Raw genomic sequence first — 17,143 nt, 5'->3', positions numbered from 1 at the left:
AAGCTGCCCTTGTTGGTCCTGGTGCCCGCTGCTGGTGGCTGCGAGTCAGAGAGCTGCGTGGGTCTGACGGCTGCAGGGGAACCAGCGCCGGTGTTCCGTGCCTGGGAGCTCTCAGAGCTGTGGCTGCACCATTGGCAGCGCTTGGCTTCGGAAAGCCGACTTGAGTGGGTTCCGTGACCCAGCCGGGCGAGGACAGGGTCACTGTGCTGGAGGGACAACTAAGGGGGGGCAATAACTTGGAAAACCGGAGAGAAGGCAGTTTTTCTCGCTAAGTTGAACTCCTGCTGTTCTAAGCTTTGACGAGGTTGCCGGAAGCCTTGGTCGGTAAGAGGGAGGAGCAGCCGGCAGCCGCTTTGCCGGCTCCGCTCTCCGTGCCGCTCGCGGAAGTGTGTCCCTCGGCGGCGCCGGTCGGGGGCGGGCCGAGATGGCGGCGCGCAGGGGGTAGTCACGTGTGCGGCGGCGCGGGCCGGGTGGCGGCAGCATGTCGGGCCGGCAGGGGAACAAGCTGCCCAGCAACCTGCCGCAGCTGCAGAACCTCGTCAAGCGGGACCCCGCCTCCTACACCGAGGAGGTAGGCGGCGGGGGGGCCGGGCCGGGGGCTGGGGGGAACCGTGGGGGCGGCGGGGCAGCCTGGGCCGGCCGGGGCCGCCCTGCAGCCGCGTCCCGTGTGCCCGCAGTTCCTGCAGCAGTACCACCACTACCAGTCCCACCTGGAGATCTTCACGTTCCAGCCGGACAAGCCCAGCAGGGAGCTGGCGGAGCTGGTGATGTTCCTGGCGCAGGTGAGCCCGTGCCCTGGGCCGGCGCAGCCCCGAGCTGCTCTCGGCAGCAGCGCTGTCCGTTTGCGGGATGCAGGTTGCCCTCTAGAGCGTGGGTAGGGTTTTTCACGCCTGCCTTCCCGCAGGTCGCCCACTGCTACCCGGAGCACATGCTGAACTTCCCGCAGCAGCTCAAGGACCTGCTCTCCTACCACCACACGGTGCTGGACGCTGACCTGCGTATGGTGAGACCAGCGCCACACAGCCCTGTCCTTGATATATGCCCTTTGCGCTGGAAATTTGAGCGTATAGTTTGCTTTTTGATTTTAAATAAAGATGGAAGCTGTGGGTTATTATGAAGTTCTGATTCCCTGCTTTCTCTTACAGACTTTCTGTAAGGCTTTGATCTTGTTAAGAAACAAGAATCTCATAAATCCAACGAGTTTGCTGGAACTCTTCTTTCAGCTGCTGCGGTGTCACGACAAACTTCTGCGAAAAGTAAGCCGTGCCTACAAAAGCTGGTCTTCATTTGCAGTAGGTTTTGCCCAGCTTGCCAGAAGCAGTGTGGTGCTGGCGGGCAACTCTTCTCCTTCCCCTAGCACCAAACTGAAGTTTAGAGTAGTCCCGCCCTTTCAGCACCGGAGCCATAGGATCATACAATCATTTTGGTTGGGGAGACCCTCAGGATCAAGTCCAACAGCTAGCCTAACACTGTGATTAAACTGTGTCCCTAAGAACCTCATTTGTGTGGCTTGATCTGTGTCTAATTAGCGGTGGAGAGTGCTGCTGTGAACACGGGTCTGTGCTCTTGCAGGCTGGAGCTCTGTCCTCATTTGCAGCGAGCGGCTTGGGTGAGTCTGCAGTGAAACCCACAGACGTTGCTCTTGGAGCAGGCCCTGGTGAATTCTGTCTGAAAACTGAGTACAGCAGCCCAAGCCAGCTGCTAGAGCTGTGTTTTGGGTTTGCTGCTGTGAAGATGGCAGGAGTTGCTCTGTCACCAGAATTACTAAAGCAGACATCAGAAGGTGCCTGAGCACAGGAATGGTGGGAGTTCTTTAAGCCACGCTTCATCCTGTTCATTGTCCCACCTTCAGTGCAGCTTGTGTTGTGAATTAAGTACACTTTTCAAAGACATGAAAACTAAGCTTAGGTGTGGATTTACAGTCTAACTTAGTGTTTTTCCAGTTGGAACTTAAAAGGGAAACTAATATTAGTGGTGATCACCTTGGTCTCTCACTTCAGTACATCAAGACTCAGGAGAGGTCGCAATGCACCTGCGTTGTTCCCTGCGGCTTGTGTAGTTACTCCCTGTCATCTCTGTTTTCAGACTCTGTACACTCACATCGTGACAGACATCAAGAATGTCAATGCCAAACACAAGAACAATAAAGTCAACACAGTAAGTATTTCAGGTTTCAGAGACACTTGAAATAAATCTCTCTATATGGTACAAAACTTAAAATAAGTGCTTGCTAATGTTTTTCTCAGACGCTGCAGAACTTCATGTACACAATGTTGAGAGACAGCAATCCCACTGCTGCCAAGATCTCTTTGGATGTGATGATCGAGCTTTACAGGAGGAATATTTGGTAGGTCTGGCAGGCTCGTGTTGATTCCCTGGTTATTTTGGGGTGGCCATCCTGACATCACTTGTGTCACGTAGTGCGAAATGTCACATGGGGGGCAGTGACATACATGGTTTTATTTTTCTATTCCAGTGGGGCTGGATTTTGTGGAATGTGTTCTAGCTGACAAGAAATACTGTAAGCTGTTAAGTCTTAGTTGTTGATTATTTAATGTTTCAGTTGAAAACGGTATGTAAATTGCACTTGAAACCAAAGTGATGTGCAGCCTGTGTTTTTGAGCTTTAGCTGGTTAAAGCTGTGAGTATTAGCATACAGCATTAGCATACAGCTTGTGGTGTGCAGTGGGGAGAGGAGTTTTGCCTTTTTTCCTTGTTCTCTTAAGTTTCCAAGCTGGTTTGAGTTGACTGATGTAATGGGTGCTTTCAGGTTTGGATTTTTTTGTGAAGCAATAAGATGGCTGCTTTTTTTAGCAGGTACCAGCTTGAAAATTCCTACCTAGATAAGTATTGAAAGGAATAAAAGCACATTGATGACTGCCAGTTGCTGTTTTGTACCTAATGTTGTTTTATACAATGCCAGAGCAGATGTTATCCCCTGGTGAATTGCACAAGAAGGTGGCAGTCTGTTCCTCCTGCTTGGTTCTTGGCTGTCACACGTTGAAGCTGTTCCGTGTGTAACTCCTCTGCTCTTGGTTCTTGCACAGAAGTGAACTGCACAGAGATCCCAGTGCAGCAGGTGGCAGTGCCAGTCAGCAGCGTGGCTGCAGCTGCCAGTGTCCCCACAACAGAGCAGTGGCAGGTCTGGGATTCTGTACCTGAGCTGTTCCAGCTGGTTCTCTGTGTGTTCAGCTGGGCTGCGAGTTGGTGTCTTTCCAGGCATTGCAGAGAAATGCAGCTGGGACGTGGTGCCGGGGTGACCGGGCCCAGGGGTTTTGATGTGTAGCACTCAAGGAGGTCTCTGTTCTGTGCCATAAATGAAAAAGGTCACAGCAGCTCTAAGATTTGTGTGGGGTAGGAGTGGGCTGAGAACTGTTTTCTCTAAAAAGCAGGGACTGCTGACAATAAGCGTTGCTGAGAGGAAGGTACTTTTGCATTTCTAAAACGTAGGTTTGTGTGTATGTGAGATGTAGTATAAAATCCAATTTATTTCTGCAGATTTTACTTCTAAACCCTTATTTTTAGAGCATGCTTTATCTCAAAACTATGCAGCTGCTTTTCTAATGTTATTAGAACTGTGCACTGATTTTTTTTAACCAGGCAGGGATTTTATTTTTAGCAGTGGAAAAAGTGGGAATCTGTTTAGTTTTCATCCAGGAGATTGTGTTTCTTCAGCCACAGCATGAACTAGATGGCATGTACATGTCTGTCTGTTTAGGTGAAGCCACTGCTGTGTTAGAGTTGAAGGAGATGACGGAAGCAGAACTTGTTAGCCTGTCTCCTTGGAGCGCTGGGAGACCTGAGCTTCCTGCTTTCTGGGAGTGTCATTTCATGAGATTTATTTTTCTGAGAACAAATTAAAATTGCCAAACTTTAAAGGTGTGGGTTTTTTTTTACAGGAATGATGCCAAAACAGTGAATGTCATCACGACTGCCTGCTTTTCCAAAGTGACAAAGGTGAGGAAGAATTGCTTCATGAAGCTGGATGTTACCCAAGTTACCTTCCTCCTGGGGGTGACTTGTTAGTGTGTTACTGCAGTTGCTAACAGGCTTCACTCATCTTTTTAGTCCTACTGGCTTTATTTTCCAAATGCCACTTGTGGTGTTGCAGGAGGTGGGATTTGGTTCCTAAGTGCAGAGCAGCAGAACCAAGCCCTTGTCTTACAGCTGGTGTGGGGCAGGCAGGTGTCAGATCAGTATGCAGGAGTTCCTCATTAAGCTGGCATGGAGCAATTAGATTGAAATGGCTTTGCAGAATGGTAGCAAGAGAATTTGGGTCTCTAAACTTGCCCCAGGCATTGTGGGAGCCCAGCAGGTTTTTGACTCTTCATGTGCCTCTGGTTGTTGAGGATGGGCAGCAAAAATTGATTGTACGTGCAAAATATTTATGGCCTTTATTCTGTGGTTTGGTTTGCTTTCTGTTCATATTTGTGCCTGTAGAAAAAAATGGAGGAGTCTTTGTGTAACCTAGCATGTGGATGTATGACTGTTGTAAATACGCCTGTTGGTTTGTCCTGCGCTATATTAACTTAATTTCCTTTTCAGGTATTAGTTGCCAGTTTGAAGTTCTTTCTTGGCAAAGATGAAGATGAGAAACAGGACAGTGACTCAGACTCTGAGGTGAGTGTTGCGATTAAACCTCCTCCCCATTCTTGATGCTCCTCACCAGTCTCATCAGTGACCCTGGCTCCACTGCTCTGTCCCGTTGTTACTCATTCCCATCCGGTGTGCTCCAGATGTTTGCATGCTTCACCACAGGGTATTGGTTTGGGGAGCTGGTGCCAGCTGACAGCAGAATGCCTTGGCTGGCTGTATACAGACCCATGCTGAGTTCCTTCGCTTCCCTCTTGTCCTTGGGAAGGAAGGGATTCATTTGGAAGACCTAAGCAGGGGCTAGTCAGTGTAGTTCATTAAGCTAATGAGTTGCTGGATGTGTAATGTGGAATTGTGGGAGGAGGCTTTCGACTGCTGTGTTGGAAGGTGGTTTAGGTTTTTAGCTGTCTGCCTTCAGTTCTCTCTCTTGCGCTTTATTTCCCATTTATGTACCAATGAACATAATTCAGGTACCCTGAAGGCTGATGACCTAACAGGATTTCAGTCTACAACCTGCTAATACCGGATAGTTTGTCCGACTGAACAATACTGGGTGATTATCCAGCTATAAATCGTACTGTGATAATGTGCTGCTAAATATTGTTGATTTCTCTTGCATATAGGTATGTGGCCAGTTTTATGGAATTGGGATTTCAGATGCCCGTATTTCTGTATGATGATTATGAAGGAGAGTTTTCAAATACAGTACATGATCCTGTAAAATACTGTTAGTTTGTATTTCCGATTCCCGTCTGAGGCCTGACTTTGCCTGAGTGTAGTTTTACTGATGTTCTTTCCGAAGGATGATGCTCCCACAGCCAGAGATCTCATGATGCGCTATGCAACCAACAAGAAAACCACCAAGCGCAAGAAGAAACTGGAGAAAGCAATGAAGGTTCTCAAGGTGAGTGGTGTCTGACCTGAAGGCCTAAGGTAAAACACCACCGAGTGCAGGACTCGTGTCTCCCATGCCAGCTCGCTGTTGGCATCTCTTCTAGGTAAAAGTCTTTAGCATCTGTTGGCCAGGCATAAGATGTTGGCCTGGGAGATACTTGGAAATGGACTTAGCCTAAGTTGTGGATTAGTTCTGCTCTAGGTGCCCTTTCTGTGGTCCCCTAATCAGAGGATGTAGTTGCTCGACAAGTGACTATAATGCAGCTCCTGTTGCCTATTAAGTCAGGTGGCTGAAAACCCTATGCATTTTAAAAGGATGACAGATTACTTGCTAGAATCCAAGTACCTCTTTGGGAAGAGAACAACGGTACAGAGCAGCTTTTACCAGTAGCCTGAGGCTGAAGCAGGTGCAGCTTTTTCAGGGAGACAAGAAAAGTCTCTCTTTTTGCCATGCAGAAACAGAAGAAGAAGAGCAAGCCAGAGGTGTTCAACTTTTCTGCTATTCACTTGATTCATGATCCCCAAGGTAAGTATGCATTGTATTTTGTCTTAATTTCAAGTTACATGTTAATCCTAGACACTGAATTTTAGACACAACTTTCGAGGAGAATTAAAGTGACAAATAGGTGCTTGTAGTGTGCTTTATCCTAGTGTCATAACTTTTATGGAAGTGAGATCAATCCTCTTGTGATTGTAGTGGAACACTTGTAGGTAGACAAGGAGTGGTATTGTATCAGCTGTTTCAGGTTGCTACAGATCAGAATGTGGCTCTCTGCCTCTTTCTTACATCTGTGAGGGCCATAATGTATGTGAACGGGAAGCAGGTTACCTACTATAGCTTATTTGGCTTGCCCTCGTTAAAGAAGTCTTGCTATTACTAGTTGAATATTGCTTGTCTTGTCCTCAGCGTGATCTAGTTCAACCTCTGGGGACCTCGTTTTTCAGATGGACCCAAATGTGTCTAAAAATCTTTAAATATTGACCTAGTGTCTGTGATGGTGTGGAACTTGTTCTGGTTTTCTGTTGAACCTGTGCACAGCTTTAGACCTTCTATGAGATGAAAAATAAGGCATCAAGAGCAGTTCTCTGGCCACCTTGAATTTCTCTGTGCAAGGACACTGGGGCTTAAAAACCAAATGAGCCAAACTGACTGCCTTTTCTAACACCATCCTCATGGAGTTTTGCACTGTGCTCTTTGAGTCTGCCACAAACCTATTATTGCTTGTTCTAGACTTTGCAGAGAAACTGCTGAAGCAGCTGGAGAACTGTAAGGAACGATTTGAAGTGAAGATGATGCTCATGGACCTTATATCTAGGCTAGTTGGAATCCATGAGGTATGGACTCTGTTAATGTTTGAGTGGTCTGATGGCAGCTGGTGTGTGCTCTGGCACTGTGCCTCTGGAAAGTGAGCTGTGATTTTGCTGTATGGTGAAAAATGATGTACGCTGAGGTGTTGGCCAGTGGGCCTCGTGGAATGGCACAGCGCTGTATGTGTGTGTGGTACTGAGTGAGCTCTGCTTGAGAAACCTGTTGGTCTGTGATAGCTGTGCTGTCTCAAACAGACAGAGGTCCCTGACAGACTTCTGTGCTTCTGGGATGTCCTTCCAAGGAGAAAGGCTTTGCAAAGAAGTCCAGCAATTGCTTATGTATAGCATGCTGTGGGGTATAGCTAAAGGCGTGCTTGTAATCTGCTCTTGCTGGGCTCTGCAGGGCAGGGGTGAGACAGCCCTTGTGAGTATCCCAAAGGTTACCAAGAAGCTGGAATTACTCAGTGTGGCTGTATGGATGAACAACACTGAACATGAGGAGCATGAGAAAGCAGGCCAGCTGCGTTCTGACCCCATATTGGGATGAAGTCTAGGCACGCAGCTTGGCGTTTGTGCTCTGTGTTCCGCACAAAGCTATCCTCTAATGGCCAGGACATCTGCCATGTGCTGTCTGCTGCACAGACCTGAGTGGTGCTGTGGTGTCTGCCCTCAGTCAGTGCTACTTCCCATTGTGTGAGACTTACGCAGAACTGAACCTGAAGTGTGTAGAGAGATCTTGTCAAGTTGTGTGGGAGGCGTGTGTCCAGGTCTGAGGCTGCTTCAGCAACAAATCCTTTTTCAGGTCTTGCTGGAGAAATTACTGAATGGACTCAGATGCTAAATGCAAGTGCCCTTAGGGACAGTCGGTGTGTTTTGGGGGAGAAGGTTGTGTTCCTGTGGCTGAGGGAGGCAGCATACTGTAGGATCATGCAGCAGACTGCCCGAGTTTGAATGCTGTGCAGTCTCACAAGAACTATTCTCTGTGTTTCACAGAGCTTAGGACTGAGCTTTGTATTTCCTTTGGACAAGTCAGTTCCTTTTCTCCACATATTTAAAGCTCAAGACAAGACTACATCATGCAATAAAGTTGAAGGCATTTGTAGAGCAAGCTGTGTAGAATCATCAGTGATCTCAAGTTAAAAGACAAGAAGCTAATCTATTACAATTTATTTCTTTCCTGCAGCTCTTTCTTTTTAACTTCTACCCCTTCATTCAGAGGTTCCTCCAGCCCCATCAGAGAGGTAAGTAGCTACTGGCAGGTAATGCTGGTGCTCCATCATGCCACACGTATGGTCAGTTCCTCAAAGTGGTGCTGTAAGTGAATAGGCAGCAGTAGTGTAGTAGAAATCAAGAGTAGCCCAGAGGCTGTGGATGAAGTGAGAAGTCCTGATGGCCACAAGTGCAGAGCACTTAGTGCTCGAATGGAAGCTGTGTGCACTCAATGCTGCCTACTTGAGCACTTGAGGAATGCCAGCAGTGGAACACAATTCACCTACGAGTCCCTAGTTCCAGAGCAAATCCTGACTAGTTGAGCAAAGCAGCAGTGTCCTTTGCTATTTTCTTTTAGTCACGTTTCAGTCTAGTTGTAGAGCATTCCTTTGGCTTTAGCTGGCTATGGAGGGCCTGTGCTGCTGCTGGGGTGCAGACGAGGTGAGTTCCTGATGCTTGGTGGCAAAGGAGAAATAGTCGTCCCAAGTAACTTCAGACTAACATGGCTTTGAGACTCAGAGCAGCGTGTTGAGCTGTTGTGGTGGATGTGGATATCAGCCAGACCAAGCTGCAGCAGTGTACTTTGACTTCTCACCACCTTTTTTCCCCCTTCCAGAAGTGACAAAGATTCTTCTGTTTGCTGCACAAGCTTCACATCAGCTGGTACCACCTGAGGTCAGTACTGCGGCTTTGGGTGGTGGTGAAAATGGACAGCGGGCCAGCGTAGAGATGTAACAAGTGCACTGGTGGGGAGGGGGTGGAAGGGAACCTGGTCAGCTGCTTTCTTTTGAAAAGCTTACAGTAGTTTTGGCTACTTCTGAAAGTTCCAAGGGGTTGTTTTTGTGAAGGGAACCAAGCCCCATGTCCAGTGACTTAATTTCTGCATGACAAGTTGTCTAGAAAATGTTTATAGGCTATTTTGAGTTGTATCTTTCTGTGAAAAGGGCTCTAAGTAATTAATAATGGTCAGAATTTTATTAAATATGCAGTAAGTTTATTTCACCTTTTTTCTTCTTTCAGATTATCCAGTCAGTGCTAATGACCATTGCCAACAACTTTGTCACCGACAAGAACTCTGGGGAGGTTATGACCGTAGGGTGGGTACAGAATCTCACAAAAACTGTGAAACACACATCATGTAGAAAAAGGTTTTGTTTTTAAACCACTAGAGATAGTTCTGTCATCCATACTACGCTTTGAAGAACCCACTTGAGAAAAAACAACTAGGGCACGATTTCTATGTGAACTTTTTTTGTTGGCAGTCCTCTAAATTCGCTGAATGATGGGTTTTGGTACTTCATGATGTGCATTTTTTTGCTTTCTCCTTTGGTCTTGTATTTTTCCTTCCCAGACATTGTTCCTATTTTGAGGGTAGACATCCTGCCTGTGAAATAAATACCCTTTGTATATATTCAGTGAGCAGATAGCATCCTAATTCAGGACTCCAAGTTGTCACGTGTGGTAGATGAAGTGTCACTGCTGACAGGTCTAACTGTTGCTGTTAGTGAAGCCATTGTGTGCTTTGATTAGTCCAGAGAGGTATTTGCAGAAGCTCTGCTATAGGGGGAGTAGAGAATGAGCAGTGATTCTGGGAGAGCTGAGCTGTCCCTGCAGAAGATGAAGCAGTTGATGGGGAGGACCACTGTGCACTGATGCATTTGGAGTGTTCAGTGAACTATTTCTTTACTTCCTGATGCGGTTTTAATCCAGGTATGGATTTAGTAAGAGTGTGCGTGAAGATGGCTTAAAAAGAACTCGTACGAGCACATGGACTTGTTATACTGTCCTTAGCCTGCTTGTGGTTGACTCGAGCTGTGATAATTGTTCTTGGCTTGGTGACTGAGTGCTTTTGCTGCTCTGCCCAGACCCAGACTGCAGCTGCAGAACCCTGAGGCCTGAGATAAGATAAAATAATGACTGGAAAGTACAGAGCAAGGGCAAAAGGTGTAAAGGTTTGAAGAATTAGAGCATGGAGAGTACCTTGTGATGTTCTTCTCTAGTAAACTAGAAGTTGTGTAAATGCTGTATAAGGCTCTTAGAGTTCCAGATAATTCAGCCTCTTAGTGGGCCAGCAGGAGCCTTTCCCAACCGCAGTGTTCAGAACATGGTTCGCTTTCCATTTTTCAGAATCAATGCAATAAAAGAAATCACTGCAAGGTGTCCATTAGCCATGACTGAAGATCTGCTCCAAGACCTTGTTCAGTACAAGACTCACAAAAACAAAAGTAAGTCTATTATGTGGATATGGCTTCTGGATCATTTTTTTTCCTCTATCATCTGGTTCTCTATTGTTCTTGCCTTTATAATAATAATCAGTGTTTTATTTTCATATGAACTGAGAGGTATCATTTTCAGTATGTCCGAATTTCTCTGTATTTGGAGTGCATATACCTAAGAGACTGAACAATTGAGAGTAGTTAAGGTGGGGAAACTGAGAACTCAAGAAGGGAAACTGGTTGCTGATTAAGATTTGGCCCTGGGTAAGAGCTGCGTCCTGCGCTGGAGAAATCGGCGGGAGCTGTAACTTCGGAAAATGTGTGAGGGGGCTGTTGATACCGATTGTCTGAGTGACCTTTCCATTTGTTCAAGAATCTGCTGTTCTGTACTTATTCCTGATTCTATTTTTTGTTGTTTTCTGGGTAGATGTGATGATGTCTGCAAGAACTCTGATACACCTTTTCCGTTCACTGAACCCAGAGATGCTGCAGAAGAAATTCAGGGTAGGTGTTCCTGTGCATTGCATTCTCTGTAAACATAGGCTTGTGCGTGGAAAATGATGAGAACGAGTCTCCTAGCCCCTTGAGAGCGGGGCGGGATGGTGTGTTTCCTCCCTCTGCCTGGTCCCTTGCTGCATTCCGATGTGGTACTTAGTTCAGATTTATCAAACTCCTTGGCACATCATGCTTGAGAAGCTTGACTGTTGTGGTGCGTGCACTCCATCCCCCGAGCCCTGAATTACTCCCCACAACAACCATTTTCCGAGAGTTAGTTCAACTTCACAGTCATTCAAGATCTCTTCTCATCAGGTGGAATTTTCTCTTTTCTACCTGCATCCTCCTCTCCTGTGGATTGGGTGATTTCATGGTTTTGTGGGCATTAAAACAGCAGCCTGCCGAACGCGTACTTGCTTTGCTCCCAGGGTAAGCCTACCGAGGCCTCGGTGGAAGCCAGGATTCATGAGTATGGGGAGCTGGATGCCAAAGATTATATTCCAGGAGCTGAAGTTCTGGATGTTGAGAGTCAAAAGGAGAAGGGAGGAAATCAAGAGGAAGGTTGGCTTTTTTTTTTGGCTCTATTACTTCTAAGTTTTTCTTTGGACATAAACCCTGGTGTTTCTGCATTTAATTTCTTGTTGTTGTATGTAGTGTGGCTTGCAAATGTCTGTATTTGTTTCCCTCCTTGTTTAGATTATGGGGGGCGGAGATGGGGTCCACCATTGCTAAGCAGTGTTATAAGGAGTGTCTGAAAACTGGTTCTTCAGAGCCTGTCTCAAACGCGCTTTGTTTGGAGCATCTTGAACATCAGAGGAGAGTTAAGCTTTGCAATGCACAGCAATAAGGTGCATGGTGCTGTAACACTCACTTGTTGCCAGCTGCTTTGAGTATTATCTGTGGCCTGGTTTTGAGTGTGGGGGATTTACACAAATGCATTTCCTGCCAAGGCTCTGTCTGCTGTTTTACACTGGTTATAAACTCATAATTAAGAAATGTATTAAGAAAATGCAGCTCACAGGAATGACGAAATACACCAGGTGTTTTAAGCAATCTGTTCTGTGGGGGTGTGTGTTTAAAAAGGTTTTACCCTGCTGTATGATAGGCAATTATCACTATAGAAGTTAGTGTCCACAGCTGAAGGTGTGTGTGAGGTGGGTGCACTGACAAATCCAAGCTGAGATGTTTGAACAGCTTTAAGTCAGTCACGTGCCAGCTGCAGTCTGGTAGCTGAGCTTGCCAGCGGGTAAAAGCATGGGAGCTGCTGGGCTGTTCAACTGTGCATGTCCTGGCTAATTGTGAGCGATGATCAATCAGATGTGTGAGGTACTTTTTGTGTTAGTAAGGTGAGTGTAGTTGTAAGGCGGGGATGCTGAGGCCTGCAGCTCGTTTGGTTTTGGTTTGCGCAGCCCTGGGCATCAATGCCATTAGCAGATGGGGGGTGAGAGGCAGTGAGAGCTTGGGAAGCAATCTGAAATGACTTGGAACACAAGCATGTAGAGCTCTGTACACTTCTCTGAGCAGATGGATGGGAAAGCGCTAGTCTGAGCGAGGAAGATAATGAAGATGGAGAATGGATTGATGTGCATCACTCCTCAGATGAGGAGCAGCAACAAGTAGTAAGTTCTATGTGTCTTCTACCCCACATACAAGTGGATGTTGATATTGCAGCAGATGATCTTGCTTCTTAGCTTCAAGTGACTGTTCATAACTAATTTACAGGGCTGTGGAGTTACTTGACTGGAATCAGAGAGGTTTAAATGTGATTTAATACCTGTGCTGAAGTACAAATGTGTAGTCAGGCTTGAGGGGAGCAGAGATAAGGGAGTTCTGTTCAGTACTGAATTCCTTCAGAGCTGACATGTACAGAAGTGCTTGTATTGATTCTGAAATATGAAGGAGGGGACATACTTCTTTCTTCTGAAATGACACGTTGAATAGAAGACTCAAGAACCTTAGCAGCTGGTTGTAGCACTTCCCGGTAGTATTTGCCCCTACATGGGTATTTGGGAGGCAAGGCTCATGGATTATGGACAGAAGTGGTTTGCAAAGCTCTGGATGATTATTGGTTTGTGCTTTTTTCCAAAGGCAGAGAAGATAAAAAGCATGCCCATAGAGGAACGGAAAGCCAAAGCTGCAGCGGTCAGTACAAGCAGGCTGCTGACTCAAGAGGACTTCCACAAAATACGCCTTGCCCAGCTCTCCAAAGAACTTAATTCTGCACCTGGCAAAGGTGCAAAGAGGAAAAACATTGAAATAGATGATGAAGAGGAGGAGGGCAGGTAGGATATTGAATATTGATGCATGCTTTCTCTTGCTTGTCACCTGGTCATAGACGTTTGAATTGCAGCAGGGTACCCCGCTTTGCTCTTGGTCAGTCCTTTTGCAGTGCCAGGCGGCAAATGGGCCCGCAGCCGGGAAGGGTCCTGGCCCAGGCCGTCCCTGCAGGCTTCCAGGAGGACGGTGTGAGCTGGGAGAGGCCGGGCAGGGCAGCAGGGTACTTGGGTTTTCTTACCGGATCAAGTTGTGTGTGTCATGGTTTTTTGTTACTTTTTCCTGCATAGGGGAGAGTTGCTTTCGCTCAGAGATATTGAACATCTTCATAAGAAGCCTAAATCTGACAAGGAGACCAGATTGGCAACTGCAATGGTGAGGAATTTGGCTCATTTCCTACTCTGTTTGCAGATTTGGGGGGGTGTTTGTCTCCTGCAGAAGGAGGGAGGTGATGGGCTTTATCTGTAAGCTGAGTGCCATTTGTGTGTGGAGAAATGCTTTGGATGATTTTGTGCTGTTGCCTCTGGGCTGTGACAGATGAACAACCTTGTGCTGTCACAGGTGGTGATGAAAATACCATGACAGACACACTCAGTTTTCACTGGAACATAATTAATACAGCCAGTAATGTAAAATGCATGTGGTGTACACCAAAAGTCATAATGATCCTGGATTTCTTGTTACTGCCATGGAACCTTTGCAGCTGATGTTAAATGTAGGGAAAGGAAAATGACCCCTGTTACATGACGTTGTCTATTCTAGGCTGGAAAAACAGACAGGAAAGAATTTGTGAAAAAGAAAACAAGAATTAACCCATTTGCCAGTTCATCCAACAAAGAAAAGCAAAAGAACAAGAACTTCATGATGATGAGATACAGCCACAGCGTCCGGACAAAAAATAAGCGTTCTTTCAGGGAAAAGCAGGTAAATGTGACATTGAGAAGAGCTGGGGCAGTCTGAGCAGGAAACTTACAGTGGAGTGCTGTCTATCCTGTGCCTTAAGTCTGTGTTTAATTGGATGGTTTAATTGCTGGAAAGGATGGTGGGCTGGGTGGCTTCCCTTGAATCCTACCGGAGGAGGCGTATCAGAGACAGTGGTAGTGAATTTACTTTAGTCAGTCTCTTCAGTATGCATTGAGGACAAAGCCCTGTTGCAGAGTCACATGTAGGTTAGGAAGACAATCATGATATGGTTTGTTTTCCTTTACATAACCTCAAGCAGATCATATTAGAACCCTGACTATAATCCCGTGACATAAGAAATATTTCCCTGATGTGGAGTTGTATTTCAGGACAAGCATTTTTAGTGTGTTGCTTATCTCTCCATATTCCTTCTTTGACCTTTCTCCTGTTACTGTCACATTGTGGACTTGGCTGTCCCGGCCTTGGTCATCTAGTAGCTTGTCACAAAAGTACTGAAAGCATAGATGTAAATACTTTTTGGAAACTCCCAAGGAAAAATCAAGCACATAGGTTTATCCCGCCGCAGTGGTTGCACTGTGTGCTGCCCCGGGGTGATGGCTCTGGGCCTCTTCCTCAGCCGGCGCTTGGCAGCCGTGTTGCCGTGCCCTGCCGTCCCACCCGCACACAGAAAGGCTGTGCTTCCACCACCCGGCTGCCCTAAATCCTTGTAGCCAACCTGGCAGGTGGCCCGTCCGGCTCTTACAGGGTGTTATAAAGTGGAACTCCTTTGAACGTCTGCCAGGAGGAACTTGGAGAATAAGCTAATCATGCAGGGTTTTTGTTTCAGAGTTAATTTTTGGTTTATTGCTTGGTTCTGTGTTGTGCTAGAGCACGTTCAGATGCTGCTTTTGTAAATCCTCCTTCGTGAGTTGTTTCCAGGATCAATATAAGGAGAATGTATGTTTGTCTGCAATATGTTGCCTAAGAGCAGCAAGACTGGAAGTGTTTGTAGACTCAATAGAAAGAACATGTCTTAAGTCTTTATTTGAAATGCGAAGACTTGGACTAATATCCTCGATAGTCTTTTCATTTGCCCTCATCCTGCCTCCCCCCAAATGAGGCTGTGCACATTGACCCAGCTCTCAAAACACACAAAACTGTAGCAAATGGACAATCTAGGCATTTTTAGGAAATGGTTGCTTAAAATAATTCTTATGCTTGGCTCACAAAAAACCAACTTGAGTGGTTTCAGGCCTTACTCTCAGTGAATGCTTCAAGTTTAAATGTAACAGCTAAACAAGGAAAGAATATTGTTTCATACTTCTTTCACTTAAATTAGGCCACGTCTTCAGTGGCCGTGTTGACCATGATTTGGCAATACCTTGTTAAAAGTGAGTTGGAGTACGTTGTTGTAGGACACTGTGTTCTGCTGCCCTCTTTGGTGGTAGAGTAGAACACTGTCTGTATTCCAGAGCTAAATCCCCAACCAACTCAACCAGGTCTGAAATACACGACAAAGTTCCTTAGAAGTGATATGGCACTTGTAAAACCTCTTGCATCCCTCCTCCCCTCCCTTGGAAAGCAGCTTTGCAATACTGTTTTTTAAAATGCCATTTAATCCTGCTTACCTCTGAGCTGGACTGAAGGGGTTTTTTTTTGATCTAATTGAACGAGTCAGTAGAAAAACAGTTTACATTACTCTTATCTTGTTCTTTCTATATGTTCAGCTAATGATGTACTGAAACGCTTTATCTGAAGCCCAACTCTTTGCCTAATTGTACTGTTACTTTTAGCTAAGAGTTAAGTAACCACAGTATTTCTGCCACTGTAGCTCTCTGTTTTTGCCAGTTACTGCTCCCAGTTTTAGCTGATAAGCTGGTAGTGTTTGTCTCAGAGGTTAAATAAATAGCTTCAGGAATTTTCCTTAGCAATGTCCTTAATCATTAAAAATAAGGTAATGGGACTTAAGTAGATGTTTCTGCATAAATTCTACCCAAACTTCTTACTCATGGAGCTGAAAATGCTGCCCTGCTCTTTTCTGTAGAAACTTATAGAAACTGTTGCAGTTGCATCCTGATATTTTATTACTTTCTTGTTGGATCAGATTCAGTCTGTCTACATTCGTGGACAGTTTGAGTGGCTTTTAAACTGAAGTACAAATAGTTATGGAGCAGCAGTAGGAAGGACATGAGCATGGCCAGGCCTTCTGTTCACGTTCCTTATCTGTTGTCTGCTCTCTGCTGCTGTGGTTTTGCTGTTCCCCGAGTCAGCTGGTTTAAAGCGAATTGAGGCTCAGTTTCCATCTGCAGTCCCACCTTACCCGCAGTATACAAAAGCTTCAGTACAAATGGTGTGAGCAGCTAGAGGGAGATTTCTCTTACAAAATTTTGGTCTGTTAACCAAAAATTATCTTCCTGAATGAGTAGTAATTTTTCCTTTTGGTGCAGTGATCTTGTCTACAGCTGTGTCTGGTTTGGTAAAGTAGCTGAGGGATACATGTGTGTGGTGGATTATTGATAGGGTTATTGGTGTCACAGTGTTGTTGTCTCAGTATTATTCTTACCTGAATATTCCACTCCTTTCATATTTAGCTGGCTCTTCGAGATGCACTTCTGAAGAAGAGAAAACGGCTGCTGAAATAGAAAACAGGAATGGATTATTTAATCACCCTGAAGAAGTAGCCCTGGAAATGCTTATCCACCACCATGAAGACCAAAATGCATTATTGGATATATCTCTCTTCAGGATTAAAATTGAACATTTAGAAGCTGTTGGATATTGCTTCTATAGGACAGACTGAAGAGACCTTAATCCTTGCAGGATTGGGATGTTCCTGTGTGTTCTAGGGAACAAGGCAATTATCTCATATTGACTATAAATTACAGATAGTTTTATATGTGTGAGCATGAAAATATACAAACTTGTGAAAAAATTTCACTTGGAGCAATTAAATAAGTAATTGGAAGGAAAAAGAATATTCTGGCTCATTCTATAACATGTGCATATTTGTCTGTACCTGTGTTTGCGTTAGATTTTTATTTTATGCACTAAAGCCATTTTCTAAGCCGCTGGTTTTTACCTCTTTAAACAGAAAGGAAACTGAAGTCTTGTAATACAAGTTCAATTGAGCACTTATGGGGGGAAGAAGGGTTTCATTATGGTTTGAGGAAAATAAAATCAGTATAGGGGGCATAAATGTCATGTTGCCATTAAATAGAAAAAGGCTGGAGAGACTGGACCAAGGTGAGTAG

The 17,143-nt window shown here is 45.5% G+C and overlaps 1 protein-coding gene across 1 annotated transcript; it reads left to right on the top strand.

The window, feature by feature from the left end:
• Window positions 1-411: 411 nt before the first annotated feature.
• Window positions 412-16,867, top strand: SDAD1 (SDA1 domain containing 1). The gene is made up of 22 exons (XM_065837940.2): window positions 412-571; window positions 678-782; window positions 905-1,003; window positions 1,146-1,256; window positions 2,086-2,157; window positions 2,247-2,347; window positions 3,900-3,957; window positions 4,546-4,620; window positions 5,396-5,497; window positions 5,944-6,013; window positions 6,719-6,822; window positions 7,979-8,036; window positions 8,621-8,679; window positions 9,025-9,101; window positions 10,132-10,229; window positions 10,648-10,724; window positions 11,144-11,276; window positions 12,240-12,334; window positions 12,804-12,997; window positions 13,280-13,364; window positions 13,752-13,913; window positions 16,484-16,867. The coding sequence occupies exons 1-22, from the start codon at window positions 482-484 to the stop codon at window positions 16,532-16,534; spliced, it is 2,076 nt and encodes a 691-aa protein (XP_065694012.1). The 5' UTR covers window positions 412-481; the 3' UTR covers window positions 16,535-16,867.
• The last annotated feature ends 276 nt before the right edge of the window (window positions 16,868-17,143 follow it).

Source organism: Patagioenas fasciata, chromosome 4, assembly GCF_037038585.1.
Source record: "Patagioenas fasciata isolate bPatFas1 chromosome 4, bPatFas1.hap1, whole genome shotgun sequence".
Taxonomy (NCBI): Eukaryota; Metazoa; Chordata; class Aves; order Columbiformes; family Columbidae; genus Patagioenas; species Patagioenas fasciata.
Note: the sequence above shows the minus strand (reverse complement) of the source record. Positions and strands in the feature narration are given on the sequence as shown.